Below are 15,504 nucleotides of genomic sequence, written 5' to 3'. Positions count from 1 at the left end.
ATGAACTCTTCTGAATGTCAGATTCAATACAATTCAAGTAATTAACAAACAGTATTAAGCAACCACTAAGCTACATGACACAACAGATAGACATAAAGATGATGCAGCCCCAGCTCCCAAGAAAAGAACATTTAACCTAATCAAGAATGTATTTGAATTTTTATTAAAATTCTGCTTTTTGTAGCTTGAATTATTTTAGACATTGGGTGAAATCCAATAAAACAAGGATGTGTGAGAAGCCAGAAAACTAGAATACTTCCAATGGAGGTTCCCTGTGCCAGAAAAATCACATGTAGATACAAACAAAAGCCTGTCATATCATGCTCACATTCTAAATTTTCACAAGAAACATCATTCCATTCAATAAATACTTATACTAAGTGTTAATTATATGCCGTATAGCTACAGAGATAAAAAACACAGTTCCTGCCCTCATGGAGTTTATAGAGTAAGCTATCAGAACCAAAGAAGTAAACATAAATGTAAACAAAGTACAAAGTAAGTTGAGCCAGTCAGAAAATGGAAGCAAAAACAGAACTTGTAAGGTAGTTGAAGAGAGAAAGGTAGAACCAAAGAAACCTCAATTTAAACTCTGGAGGAGGAGGAAAGGGAACTATAAAACTAGATTAATGTTTGAAGAAATTGTTTTACAAGATGGAGCTATGGAATGCCCCTTCTGGATAGGGCAGGACTTCCTCACCCTGACAAATTCTACCTCTTATACTTACAACCTGTGTGACCATGGGCAAGTTATTTGACTTCTCCAGGTTTTCTCCTCTTTAAAATGAAGGGCTTGAACTAAGGTCATTATCAGTTCTAGATCTATAATTCTATAATGCCCCTATAGACTATAAGCTCCTTGAGGGCAGGGAGAGTTTCATTTATGTCTTTTCATCCACAGGGTCTAGCACAGTATCTGACACACAGTAAGCATTTAATAAATGTTTGTTCATTGATTCTGTGGCCATCTAGTCCAATCCATACCTGAAAGAGTCCCCTCTACAGCATTGCCATGAAGTAATCATTAGTCTTTGTTTTAAGACTTCCAATAAGTGGGAACTTATTTTCTCCTGAAACAGACTATTCCATTTTTGGATAGCTCTAGTTGTTAGAAAGTTTTTCTGAGTATTAAGCCTAAATTTGTCTCTTTGTAACTCTAATCATTGCTCTTAACTGCACTCTGGAGCTGTGTAGAACAAGTTTAATCCCTATTTCATGTTACAATCTTTAAATACTTGAAGATAGATGTATTTCCCTATCTTCTCCTCTTTGGGCCAAAAATCCTCAGTTCCTACAACTAATTCTCTTATAGTAGGAACTCATGAATTCCTTCACCGTCCCAACTGCCCTATTCTAGATGCTCTCCAGCTTATCAATATTCTTCTCATACTGTGGTACACAGACTTTAATACAATAATCCAGCTAAAGTGTAATCAGGGCACAGTATAGTAGGCCTATCGCCTTCTTATTTCTGGAGCTATGCTTCTCTTAATGCAGTTTAACTTTGCATTCACTTTCTTGGCTGCCTTATTACCTATTATTGAGATTACGATCCACGAAAAACCCCAGATCTTTTATATATAAACTACTGTCTAGCCTTGCCTCCCCTATGTCTTATTTCCAAAATTGATTAGTGTGACACCGAATGTAAAGTTTGACATATATCTATTAAATTTCTTCTTAATATGGGGCAGCTAGGTGGTGCAGTGAGTAGTGCACCAGCCCTGGAGTCAGGAGGACCTGAGTTCAAATAAGGCCTCAGACACTTGACACACTTACTAGCTGTGTGACCTTGGGCAAGTCACTTAACCCCAATTGCCCTGCCTACCCCCCTCCAAAAAATATGTCTTCTTAGTAGATTCAGCCCAGTTTTCTGGCTAATTAAGATCATTTTCCATTTCAGCTCTGTCATGAATTGTGTTATTGTGTTGTATCATCTGAAATTTGTATAATCAAGGCATCTATGTTTGATCCATGTTGCAGTTGAAAATATTAAACAGTATAGGACCACCTACAGATTCCTGGGGCACTATATATGAGAAATATTACAAGATGACATTACACAATTACTTACTATTCTTTGAGTCCACTCATTCAAATAGTTTGGAATCTATCTAATTATACTATTGTTTAGCAAAAGGATTATAGGTATATATAAACACACACAAACATATATGTATATATGTATATACATACACATATATGTATGTATATACATATACTATATATATATATATATATATCTGTTTCACAAAAAAATCTAATTAAATTAGGTAAATCTACAACATTTCAAGGAAGGAAGGAAGGCGTTTGGCACGACTTGTTCTAGATGAAGCCATGTGATCTATGTGATCACCACATTCTTTTCTACTAGATATTGAATTAACCATCCCTTTTAATAAAACATTTTAGAATTTTGCCAGATATCATAGCTATGATCAGTAGACTATTGTCTACATATTCTATTCTATTCTAGTTTTTGTTTTATTTGTTTGTTTCAAATTGGAGCAACATTTGTCCTTATCTAACTCTGCTCTATAACCACCATTTTCTGTCTTTTAAAAATCTCTCACAATGGTTCAGAAATCAATGTAGTTTTAACTGGGCCAGGGGATTGAACTCATCAAGACATGGTAGGTGCTCTTATATTATCTCCTTTTTTAAAAATCTTTCATTGTCAACACCTGTAGCAACAATGTGGCTGTATAAGACCAATAACATCAGCATACAGAAGGGCTGCTAACACAGGTTCTTAGATCTGCTTTACTAAGGAAAGTAACTTTAAGGGGTTAACAATCTCAGTTTAATCAAACATACATATATCATTCACTTAGTTCTGGGGGAGAAGATCAGCCCCCTGAACTCCAAGGCAAATACAAACAGAAATTGCAAACATCAACAGACAGACCTTGTCTGATTCAAATCACAATACATAGTTACCAGAGAAGAACCAATGGCTCTGGGTTAGCAAAGCCAGAGTCTCAACACTCCTTCCAAGAGTAAGTCCCAAAAGTCAAACACCAAGCTCCCCTCAATTATATCCTGTTCGGAGCCCTGAGGGCTCTGACCTCACCCAGGCTGGGTGTGTGAAAGTTCCCCATCCCCAGTATCACAACATTTACTAGTCAATGACTCCTGATTGCCTTAAGGCTGAGAAACATTTCAAGACAAGATCCCACTTTACCAGCCCCATTCAAACAAAGGCCAGAATCGTTAAAGGCACTTAAGAGAAGAACAGCAAAAATGCCCGCCCTGATTACCATTACCTCGCATACCCTCTTAGCTATTTTTCCTGTCCTTTATAATTCAAGAGTCATTTTTCTTGCCAGAGAAAATAGATTTTTAAAAAGAGCTAAGCAGCTCTGGTTTCTGTTCCTGTCCCTTTTTTAATCCCGTTTTCCCCAATATAATTTCATAGATCCTTCATTGTCCTCATCAGCCTCAGTTCATTCTGAACTTTAGAACTCCTAACACTATTCTATTCTGTGGTCATGTTACTATCTAACTTGTGTAACTGTCTTTTAAAAATCTAAATTGGGTGGTAAATTTCCATGTTGTCCTCAGCAGTGTATTCAAGCAATATGTTAATAAAAAAAAGAATCAACTGGAAAAGAAATAAACAACTTGCAAATAGACTTGGAAGGAGGGGAAAGTCCAGGGCTTGGCAGTGCTCCCACTTTCTCCAACTCTCTCACCGAGCCCTGGGCAAAATCGAGGCTGAAGGTAACCTTACCCACTTTATCATGGCTACGTTCTCTTGTTTTAAATAATTGCTCTGGCCCTACATGCCCCTTGACCCATCAGGTCATGGGCATCAAGGATTTGTTGTATGAACACTCCTTCTTTACACTCTCCTCTGTCCCTGCCCCCTTGTTGGAAAGGGACCTGATGGTGAAATTGGGGAGCCAATTTTCTCTAGTTAAACCTCCCATCTCCCTTTTCCCTCTGCTCATCAGACCTCCCCATATTCCCCCAGAAGTGTGGAGACAGTTGTTTGGGATCAGGGAATTCCTGGGAAAGCTAATCATGCCACCCCAGCCATTATTCGCCTCAGAGATTCTAATATGTTCCCCAATCGCCATCAAAAACCAATTAAGCCTCAGGCTTGGGAAGGACTGCAACCATTAATTGAAAAATTCCATAAGCATAAAATCCTAGTTCCTTGTCAATCTCCTTGCAACACTCCAATTCTTCCAGTAAGGAAACCTAATGGAGAATACCAAATGATCCAAGATCTCAGGGCTGTTAATGAAGCTGTTATTCCTACACACTGCCCCAACCCATACTGGGGCACCCAATCGTTTTCCACCCTGGACCTCAAAGATGCCTTTTTCTGTATACCTCTGCACACAGACTCACAATTTATTTTTGCCTTTGAATAAATACTTCCTGGGGAATCAAGCCCATATCAGCTAACATGGACAGTCTTGCCCCAAGGGTTTCAAAATAGCCCTCATTTATTGGGCCAGCTTTGAGAAAAGATTAAAGAGATCTGAAATTAGCTGACAGTAGCTTAATTCAGTATGTGAATGATACTCTTATTTGTAGCCCCCCCCCCCCGGGGAGGCTTCTTTGGCTGCTCCTGCAGAAGCCCTTACTTCTTGGGTACTCAAGGCTATAGGGTGTCTTTGAACAAAGTCCAGATAGCATGCCAATCCATGAAGTATCTGGGCCATGAATTAAAGCCTACCTCTCAATCCTTAACCTCTGAGAGGAAGAAGACATTACTGTCTATTCCTATTCTAGCTACTAAGAAACAAAGTCAAACCTTTCTAAGCATGGCTGGATTTTGTAGACTCTGGATCCCCAATTTGGGTCTCATTGCTAAACCTCTTTATGACTCCACTCAAGGCCCCAACTCACTCCCCCTAGAGTGGGGCCCGGACCAGGCTAAAGCTTTTGATACTTTGAAAACTAAATTGACCACCACTCCAGCATCAGCTTTACCTAATCTAGAGAAACCTTTCACTCAGTATATTGATGAAAGGAGAAGACAGGCTTTGAGAGTCCTAACCCAGTCCTTAAGACCTGACCCCAGGCCAGTTGCCTGTTTTTCAAAAGAATTAGATTCCCTGGCTGCTACAGCCATTCCATTTGAGGATGCTTCTAAACCTCTAGTTGACCAGCCTTTAGAAGTTCTGAATCCCCATCGAGTTCAGAGCATCCTAGAAGCAGAGAGCCACCAGTGGCTGGCTAACCACAGGCTCACCAAATATCAAGCCTTGCTCTTAGATACCCATGACCTAATTTGGCTGTGCTATACACTTCTGGACCCTGAAGCAGTGTGGTACACACAACAAGTGTTTAGGAGAGCTAGGTACAAAATAGTCATCTGCAATAACCTCCAGGGAAACTGTCTTTTACACCAGGGGAAATGTCCTTTCTCTATACTCCTATACTGTCTGTTTGGTGCTTGTCTGCTTAACCTCTTTGCCAGGTTTATCTCCTCCAGACTCCAAGCCATCAACTTCCAGATGAATGCTCAGACTATGTACACCTTGACCAGGACCCACTGAAGCAGGGACAACTCTATGCCCCTTGCCAGCAGGAAGAAATTTCAGAAGCTGAGACCTTTGCCCTTTATCCCAAAAGAATTTGGGTCCCATTTGTTTGAGGGGTGAAAGATGAGGGCACAGTCTCTGGGAACCCCCTTGAATCTGGAGTACTGTCTCTGGGAACCCCTTTGAACTCTCCTTGAATCTTCCCACTAGATCTGGCCTTCCTCTAAGGCTATAAGCCTTACATTATTGTTAGGCCCAAATCTCTACCTAGCCTGGCCCTTTATTGCCCAGCCACTTCCCACCCTTGATACTATCAATATCCATGCCCTCAGCTATTCCCACTCTTGATCCAATTCTCTTGGTTCCTAGAGTCTGACCTCACCCCAGTGCCATCAAGCTCCTCCTTGGACTCCTTTTCAAGACCCTCCCTAAACCCCTCCTCTAGTCACCCCAGACCACCCCTCATTCCCTCCCACAATCTTTCTGTATATAATCTCCATCTTGCCTCCATGAAGGCCCTCAAATTCAATCTAGCTCAGTAGATTGAATCTGGCCCACTTGTGAAAACAGTCATCACAAAGGGTGGTAATTCTTAAGACCACCCAATATGGCAAACCCTTAATAAACTTTGTCTTTTTCCTCGGCTAAGAAGGCTTGGGTCGAATTCTTTCAGCAAGACCCAGCATATCAGTATTTTGGGGTCTCGAGTACCCCTCAACCCCAAACCTCTTCACTGGGAGTGAGATAACAGCTCAGCCAAGACAAAGTTTCCTTGATCCCACCCAAGGGGAAACTACCCAAAGTAGCAAGATGGGAATAGGGATATGATAGAGACGTTCACATTCTGTCATACCTTCCTAGAGTCTTTTCCTCCAGCAGTCTGAAGTAGAAACCAAGAGCACTCAAAAGATGAATCCTCAAAGTGGAGCTCTCTCACCTCTTGCCAACTCCACCCTGCCCTCACTAAGGGCACTAAGGTCACATCCAACAATAAGAAGAGAGTACCATACCAATGAGCTTTGGGACTAGGAGTACACAAGAAAGGCAAATCCCTAGTTATGGTTACATATGATAAATCTCAGTCCAGTCTATCCTCTACTCAGCCATCAAAGTGATTTTCCTAAAGCACAAGTTTGACCAATAATTCACCCTCCCCTCCACTCAATAAACTCCCTTGGCTCCATATCACCTCCAAAATCAAATATAAAATCATCTGTTTGGCACTGAAAGCCCTTCATAACCTAGCCTCCTCCCACACATACAACTTTCCAGTTTTCTTATCTTACCCCCTGTGCCTCCCACAGTGATCTGCAAGCCAGTGATACCACCTGACCTCTTTGATGTTCCTCAAACAAGACACTCTATCTCCCAGTTCTGGACATTTTCTCCCACTGTTCTCTATGTCTAGAATGCTCCCCCTCCTCGTCTCTACCTCCTGGCTTCCCTGGCTTCCTTCAAGTCCCAGCTAAAATTCTACCTTCTACAGGAAGCCCTTCCCAATCCCTCTTAATTCTAGTGCCTTCCCTCTTTTAATCATTCATTTATCTTTATTATCTTATCTTATTCTTATATAGCTCATTTGTACATAGTTATTTGAATGTTGTGTTCCGCATTAGACTGAAGTTTTCCAGGGCAAAGACTTGCCTTACTTTTCTTTATCTCCCCAAAGCTTAACACAGAGACAATGAAAAATTAAATCACATTAGCACAGTGCCGCCTGGTACATAGTAGATGTGTAATAAATGTTTACTGACTGATTAATAAACATTTGCTTATATTAGAGCATGGCAATTAACATTTTATAATAAGGTTAGTGGCCTTTTACTAATTCAAACAATATGTGTTTATAAAATATAAGATTATCTACATATTCATATATATATATATATATATATATCTTCTAGTCAGATGGCTTAAGTGGATATCTATATGACAATGTTCATATAATGATGAGCTAAGTACATTGAGAGATGGAATTGTGATTATTGTCGTTCAGTTGTGATCCCATTTGGGATTTCCTTAGCAAAGATACTGGAGTGGTTTGCCATATCCCCCTCTAGCTCATGTTACAGATGAGGAAACGGAGGCAAAAAAGGTTAAATTGACTTGCCCAAGGTCACACAATTAGTGTCTAAGGCCAGATCTGAACTCAGGAAGACCAGTTTTCCTGACTCCAGATCCAACAGTTGCCCACATTGTTATTATTGCTACTACTGTAAATCTTTTTATTTAAAATATCTCATACAATCCAACAAATTTTCATCAGCCAATACATTATATTAAAATTTTCCAGGTTAATAATAATCTATCAAGCCACAATTTAAGTATATCATTACCAAGAAAAAAATACGAAATGGTTTAAGGGGGTTTTTAGTGTTTAAAGATTTTCGTAGCGTGAATCTTCATGAAGTGTGTGTGTGTGTGTGTGTGTGTGTTACGTTAAATTTATGTTTTAGTTTATGCCAACCAATGCAGAGCGTCTCTAAGAAGATGCTGACTACGACAAAATTAATGCGAAATTCTGTGGTGTGTCTGCTACAGGAACTACAAGCGCTATTCAGTTTGAACTGTACTTCGTGAAGGGGGGAAACCCTCGCTGCCTAGATAACTCAGAGTAAAAAGTCTACAGTAAACAGGGACTACGGAATCAGTACCGTGAATACACGCTTGAATGCACGTTTTTCTGCCACTCCCCTTTCTTTTCTAGGTCACTAAGTTCAGCAACATGGCTTTCACCTGCCGCCGACGTAAAGATCTTGTGGCTTTCATAGCACACTGAGAGGCAGACACCCCCCAAACCAGAAAAACTTCCGCCATAGGCATTAGTAGGGAATGAGCGTGCGCAGAACCCCTGGAAAGCAGCCAGAGATGAAGCTTTACTCGGAATACTGTAAATGGGAGTCTCCGGGACACTCGTCCAGAGTGCCCAGGTCGGCCTTACCCGCTGAGCCTCCGGCCAGAATCTGCTGAAAAGCTTCCCTCCCGAAGCCTCCTCCTCCAGTCTTTGCAGGCATCTTCACTTTCGAAAGGGAGGCTTGGGAACTCAGTAAAGCACCACTCGAGAAGAGGGACGGACGGGCAGGGGAGCGAGGTAGTCTCTTTAAGTTATGTGGGGAAGGAAGTTTGCTAGCCCTTGAAGGCGGGAAGAGCGTAACGTTTGGAGATCCTAGTGCAGCAGCAGCCGTTCACTGCCCGTGCTCCTCTGTCGCACTTGTTTGTCCCACTTGCCTGCTGCACTCTGTCCAAGTCAAACTTCCAGCTCTAACTCACACTCTGGCATCTTAAAAGCAGTGATGTGACTTACGTAAGGGTAAGGTTTCGCTGATGCTTAATGTTGCATCTGGCTTGTGCCTTCTAGCTTGGGTCGCATAGTGTTTCCCTATCTGTTCACTCCTACAGTGTCTTGTAAAGCTGGAAAGGCTGGTTTGGTTTGAATAACATTAATTAAAAAATACCCCTGGCTTGGAAATCAAACTGAAGGTCTTGGTTTTGACCCTTGCCCCACTTGGTTGGTAATTGTTTATTTTACACCATGTGACAAGGAAAAAATAAATCAATAACCCTAAAAGATACTTCTTTGAATTCTTCCAGTATCTTGAGATCAGTCTTGTGTGGAAGTTAGATATTTGAATAAAACGCAGAAATATCACTTTCATTTATTTCTTATTTTTAGATTACTTTAGCTGTCCATTTATTCTAGATTTATTTCATGTTAAATGCTTCATAATGTCTGACATTTATGCAGAACTTTAAATTACATTGCACACATTACCACTTTTGAGCCTCAGAATAGTCATGTAAAACAGCCCATTTTACAAATTAGGAAAACTCAGACTTTGGGTGTCTAAGTGAATGGCACACACAAAGTGTTTAAGACAAAGAATTTGAAACCATGTTTTCTGAAATCCAAGTTCTTTGCTCTGGCTCCTATGCTCCATGACTCTACATTCAACTTACAACAGCGCTGGCTTCAATATCATACCCAACCGTTTTACTTCATCTTGTGTTCCAGTTTAATAAAATATAGAAATTGTAACATGGTCTAAGAAAACCAGATTGGCAATGGTTTGTAATTGATGCCCAAGGTTGCCATGAATAGGAAACAAAATAGGCTTCTTTCTCTTTTGCTGATCTCCTCCCCCACAAAGAGGTGAACCAAAAACTAACTGGTTTGGACAGATGACAGAGGGATGCTCACTCACTAGAGACAGAGAAAAGAAAACGAGGGCATGAGGTGTCCAGTATAAGCAGTTTACCAGCCCTTTCCACAGCTGTGGTGGCTTCTCTTGTCCGGCTGTCCTGCATGACTCAACAAAATGATTCTCTGTGCCTCATCTGCCTCTCCCAGCATCTTCTTTATATGCCAGGTACTTGTCATGGGTTCTTGTGAACTTTACTTGGATTTTTAAAAAAGAGAAAGAAAGAAACCTTCCTGTGCGACACAATCCCACGTCAATATCACCAAGAAAGAACAGTATGTCTACATATTTTAAGATTGCATTATGTGTGCAAATGATTATTTTTCCATCTTGCTTCCATGATTCCCTTTTCAGCCTCATTAATCTCTCCCCACTTCCCCCAATGGCTACAAATTGTGGGAGATGAAGGAAATAGAATATTACTAAGCTATAAGAAATTATGAACATTAGAAACACAGGGAATTTTGGACATCTTTGCATTATCTGATGCAAAGTAAAGTAAGGAGGGCCAAGAAAACAATTTTTACTTTGATTATTATAGTAAATGGAAAGAACAACCACAAAACAATCAAAAGTGAATTATGCAAAATTACAAGGAACAAACATGAGATATGAAAAGACTCTGCCACCCCACTCCTTCAGAGAGTTGGGAGGTCCCTAGGAATGATATATTGCAAATATTTTCAGACTTTTTCAATGTATTGATCTGTTTTGCTAATTTTTGTCTCTTTTTTTTCTTTAAATATAGTTTGCTATATAGGATAAACTCCCTGGGATGTGATATTTTAAAAAAGATATAAATGAAAATGTATTGTTGATAAAAAAAAGTTCCCACCTCCAAGATTCTGACTGAAAATTAGGTGGCTGCCTAAATACGTCTTCAAACACTTACTGTCTGTGTAACTCTGGGTTGTTGTTCTTGTTTGTCCTTTGAAGAGGACCATGACACCAGGAAGGTGATGCCACGACTTGCTAATGAATTGGATTTGAGGGAGGACATAGATGATCTTGTGATGAAAGCATGACTAATTCCTTCAGGCTCTAACAAAGCTCTGTTTCACTCCCTATCCTCGGTACTTAGTACTTGACTTGTGCTTTCAATGTCCATTTATTTGGGGAGTCTGAGGGAAGGGATAACTGCTCAAATGTTCAAAGATTTTAAAAGATTTGAATTTTCACAATGGCTGGCTTTTCCAAACATCCTTATCCCAGCTGGCATTTTTATAGTATGAGGAGATTCAGAGTTTCTCTGACTTTCTGAGAATCTCCTTTTTCTAAAGAGATAGACAGTGACAGTAGCAAGGCTAAATATATGAACTTCTCATGTTTACCAAAGTCAAATCTGCCTCAGATTTTTTTTTCTCCTTATTATTAGATTGGGGAATTCTTCCCCAATAATTTCTGGCAAGAAAATAGAAGAACCTTAGAATACCTGGCTCCTATCTGCTCACCCTATCCTTTATAAGTTTACCCAGCATGAAGAACCACACTCTAGCCTTGCAGAGTCACCTGACTACTGCCACCAGGGTGATACACAATCAATGTTGAGTAAATTGTAAAGAATGTCCATTTCTTTTTTTTTATAGTAACCCAATCACATCTTGCTCAAAAGCAGGCCAGTAGAAATGTTACTAGAGGAAGATTGAAGACACAGAAACACATGTGGTCACAGGGAAGCTCCTTTAAGAAAGCATCGCCACTGCCACCTCTCCTTTACAGGTCTTAGAGGATGCTTACATACCTTGAGTGTAATGGATGATCTGGCACATGTACAGATACCATCAGTTTGCTAAGATGGCATCAGCTACATGGAAAATACTAGAGAACTGCTTCTGGGAGGCGGGAGCACTGGTGCATGTATGGACATTCTGCACTGGCCTACCATGTGGTAAGGGGAGCCTTTTTCTACTGGCTATGTTGCCAAAACTGTCAGCATCTTCAAAAATGGCTGGTCATAGCTGTGGTGGCATTAGTAGTAGTAGTAGTAGTGGTAGTAGTAGTAGTAGTAGTAGTAGTAGTGGTAACATCATTTATATAGCACCTACTATGTGCCAGGTACTTTACAAATATTATCTCATTTGATCCTCACAACGACCTTGAGAGGTAAGTGTTAATATTATCCCTATTTTACAATAAGGGAAACTGAGGCAGAGGTAAAATGACTTACCCACAGTTACGTATCTAGTAAGTGTTTGAGAATAGGTTTTAACTCAGGCCATCTTGACTCCAGGTCCAGCGTTCTAGCCACTATCCCACCTAGCTCTCCATTTGTGAAGATGATTCTTTCACCCATACCACATAAGGGGGAAAGGCTTTAGAGCTTCCTTCTTCTTCTTCTGAGGCCATGTGAAGTGAGCTGAAATAGCTTGGATCTTTGATCTTTTTTCATTCGTTCTTTTCCATTCTAGGTTGTTGGAGTTGAATATTCAATCTTATTTGGGAGCTCAAGCCACAGGGATACAGGAGTCCACAAATCCAAGGGCAGGTCTTGCAACCAGCCTAGCAACAAAGTCCTGAACAGCAAAGACTACAGTCAGCAATAATGCTGGCTTTGAGTATCAACTGGTGGGACCAATGCAATGTAGAAACTGAGCTATATTATGAGCAAAATTCCACTCAACCATCCCTTTCCCCTCACAGAAGTGATAGAGGGAGGATTACACTCCTGAGGTTTGGGAGTCGGGAGTGGGAAATGTTCGTATGTTCTTGCTACAGCTTTAAGGTAAATATCCCTTTGTAAAAGCTAATCTGATGTTAACTGATTAAATGTTAGTCACTGGGTGGTCCAAAATGGCGATACCATTTCCAGTGGATGCTTGAGCCAATGAAAGAGAAAAGGAAGCAAGTACCAACCCTTTCAGGCTACCTGAGAACCCTGAGTGGAGTAAAATGGTAAAATGTAACAGGCTTGTTTGAGAGAGGTGGGAGGCAGGGGGGAGGCTAGTCAACCATTTTATTAGCCTTGAAATTAGGCTAATATTGTATTTCACTACTGCTGAAGAATCATGATCTAGCCTTTCACAAGAACTGTGTTTTATTGCCTAGTGCAAAGAAAAGGATAGAGAAAGAACTTTTAAAAAAAATACAAAGAAGAAGATGAGGAATATACAACTCCTATCTTTGTATGAGATGGATCGTGTCTAAGATAAAGTCATTCATGAAAAGGAAGACTTGGGGAGGTTAGACGGCCTTCCCCTTTGCCTCCTCACTTTGCACTTTGAAGCTACTTCAACTTCAGAGATTTTCCTGTCTAATAAATAGTTCTGCAAATGCAGAGTCCGTAACCAGTGTCTTCCAAACAAAAGTTCCCAGAAGGGACTCTGATCACAAATTCAAAAATCTGTGGGACAGAGGAGAGAAACCAAAGCACAAAGGGTATGGGAATTAACACAGATGTTGTTAGAGACCTAGGATAAGACAGTTGAGTCAGGAAATCTGGAAAGCAGGTTATAGTTTGTCTCTTTGGTTGTCACATTATATTTGGGTAGAAAGGCCCAGATGGAATGAAGGTAAGCTGATGTGTCCATTCTAGGTTCCTTTTTCTTTAATCTAATGGAGCACACTGGAGCAAAAGAGGAGGCAGTGATATGCAGTGTCAGTGGTGGATAATCATCGTGTGATGGCCCTGGCTGGACATGGTAGTGTTGGTAATCAGCAAAACATGAAAGGAACTCCTCCAATAGGGATGGTGAACTTACTGATCATTCTTCCTACTGATGGGTTTTGTTTTCTGGTCGAAGGTTTAGGCAAGAGAAGTTAAGCGTTCAGGGTAGAACTTCTGACGCTTGTTGGTGATCAGACTTAATGCATTTCTTTAGTGTCTGACTATTATTAATGCAGTCTCATCTTCAAAGTCAACAAGCATCTATTACGTTTCTAGTATGTTCCTGGAATGATACGTAATGTGCTAGAGATCTATTTGATATACAGTGTCATGAGAGTCTCATGTGGTATTAGGCTGTGCTTTCTGTTTATGAAATTCCCGAAGAGAATATAAACGAAAGAAGGAACTTCAGGCCATTTAGATCAAATCTCAGCACAAATATTAGCTATCATATTTTTAAGAACTAAATTTTGTCATTCTGCTGAACCTGCAAACTCAGATTGATGTGGACTGGGAGAATGCTGATGAATCTTCAAAATCTCATAATTTCCCTTATAATCTTTTTCTGTAAAAATGAGTGCCCATGGCACTACTTATAGACAGAGGGAAAGCAAATCTGAGAGCAAAGTCCTTTAAGTTTTGTAGTTACTATAACAGTATCTTTTTTCTCACAGAGGAAAAATCTCACTTCATCCTAAATATTAGCAAATAATTATAATTTGCCATTATATAAATCATCCTGAATGCTTACCAAGGGAGGAGCTTCTTTCATCTTTATAGGCTTCCCAATTTGTGTCCCAGATGGAGTCACTCAGATACTATTGTTGGATTTACAGAAGGAAATTCAAAGCAACTAATACTCCCTATATGTTTTAATTATTTTAATTTGTTTTAATTTTACTTTTATAATTATAAACTTGGTAAAACCAGCAAACATGGAGATTTCACCATTAAAAAAAATAGAAAAAATGAACTGCATGTAAAACCATGAATCTCTACTAACATAAAGGTTGTTTTAAAAAACCGTAATTCAAATTTAATATGTTCTAATACTGCTCTATTTATCTGAATTCCCTTCTTTCTTTTGTAATTTTTTATTGATACATTAGTGCTTTTTTCTTTCTTCTTCTATTTCCCGATTAATATCACTATCACTATCCACCAACCACCCTCTTAACTCTCCCCTCCCTCCCCCGGAAGCCCTCCCTTGTAAAAAATAAATATTTTCAAGGAAACAAATCCACACGTTATGTCTGAATATGTAAGTCATTCCTCTATGTAATGTAAGTCTACTGCTCTCAGTCAAGAGATGGCAAATATGATTATATCATCAGGCTTCTGGAGTTATCATTGGTCGTTGTTCAGTAATTTTTCAGTTGTGTCCAACTCTTCGTGACCCCATTTGGTGTTTTCTTGGCAAAGCTACTGGAATGCTTTGCCATTTCTTTCTCCAGTTCATGTTACAGTTGTGAAAACTTAGGCAAACAGGGTAAAGGGACTTGCCCAGGGTCACACAGCTAATGAGTATCTGAAGCCAGATTTGAACTCAGGAGGATTATTCTTCCTGACTCTACGTCCAGCATTCTATCCACTGGCCACCTAGCTGTGGTATTGGTCATTGTATTTACCATAACTGTTAAGACCTTTGCAGTTGGTTTACTTTATAATGTTAGAATCATTGTATAGATTCTTCTCCTGGTTCAGCTCACTTCACTCTGCATCAATTCATATAAGTTCTCTTAGGTTTCTCTGAATCTATCTCTTTTGTCATTTTTTTTGTCGAAATAATATTTCATGATATAATTTGTCTAACCATTGCCTAGCTGATAGACACCTACTTTGTTTCCAGTTCTTTGCTACAACAAAGAGTATTCCTACAAGTATTTCATACATAGGTGGTTTCTCCCCTCTTTTTTTATCTTTTTCATTTCCTTCCTGACTATGCTTGTGACTATCTGGACTTCATCATAATGACTCAGCTATTCTCATCCTGACATCCTTCTACCCTTCTGGTCCTCTTCTCCCATTGGCAAGTTCCTTCTGGGATCTCAATTGCGAGGAGAGACCTAGGCTGACCACGTTTCATTATTTTCCTATTCAGGCTTCTAAATGTCTGGACTTTGCCACAAAGCCCTTTTTCTCTCTTACCCCCACCTCCGCTTTTCAGTTCCTTTTAATGTTTTGTTTTCCCCTATTAGAA

At 39.9% G+C, this 15,504-nt stretch overlaps 1 protein-coding gene across 1 annotated transcript in view; it reads right to left on the bottom strand.

Annotated features, from left to right (window-relative positions):
- SLC25A21 (solute carrier family 25 member 21) overlaps positions 1-8,899 on the bottom strand; it is a 765,710-nt gene extending 756,811 nt beyond the window's left edge. Inside the window, exon 1 of the mRNA XM_036752803.1 lies at positions 8,443-8,899. Within this exon, the coding sequence (XP_036608698.1) occupies positions 8,443-8,515 (73 nt within the window). The 5' untranslated portion in view covers positions 8,516-8,899. The remainder of the gene's footprint in view (positions 1-8,442) is intronic.
- Positions 8,900-15,504: the final 6,605 nt, after the last annotated feature.

The sequence above is a fragment of the Trichosurus vulpecula genome, chromosome 3, assembly GCF_011100635.1.
Source record: "Trichosurus vulpecula isolate mTriVul1 chromosome 3, mTriVul1.pri, whole genome shotgun sequence".
Taxonomy (NCBI): domain Eukaryota; kingdom Metazoa; phylum Chordata; class Mammalia; order Diprotodontia; family Phalangeridae; genus Trichosurus; species Trichosurus vulpecula.
This window is presented reverse-complemented; position numbering and strand designations above follow the sequence as displayed.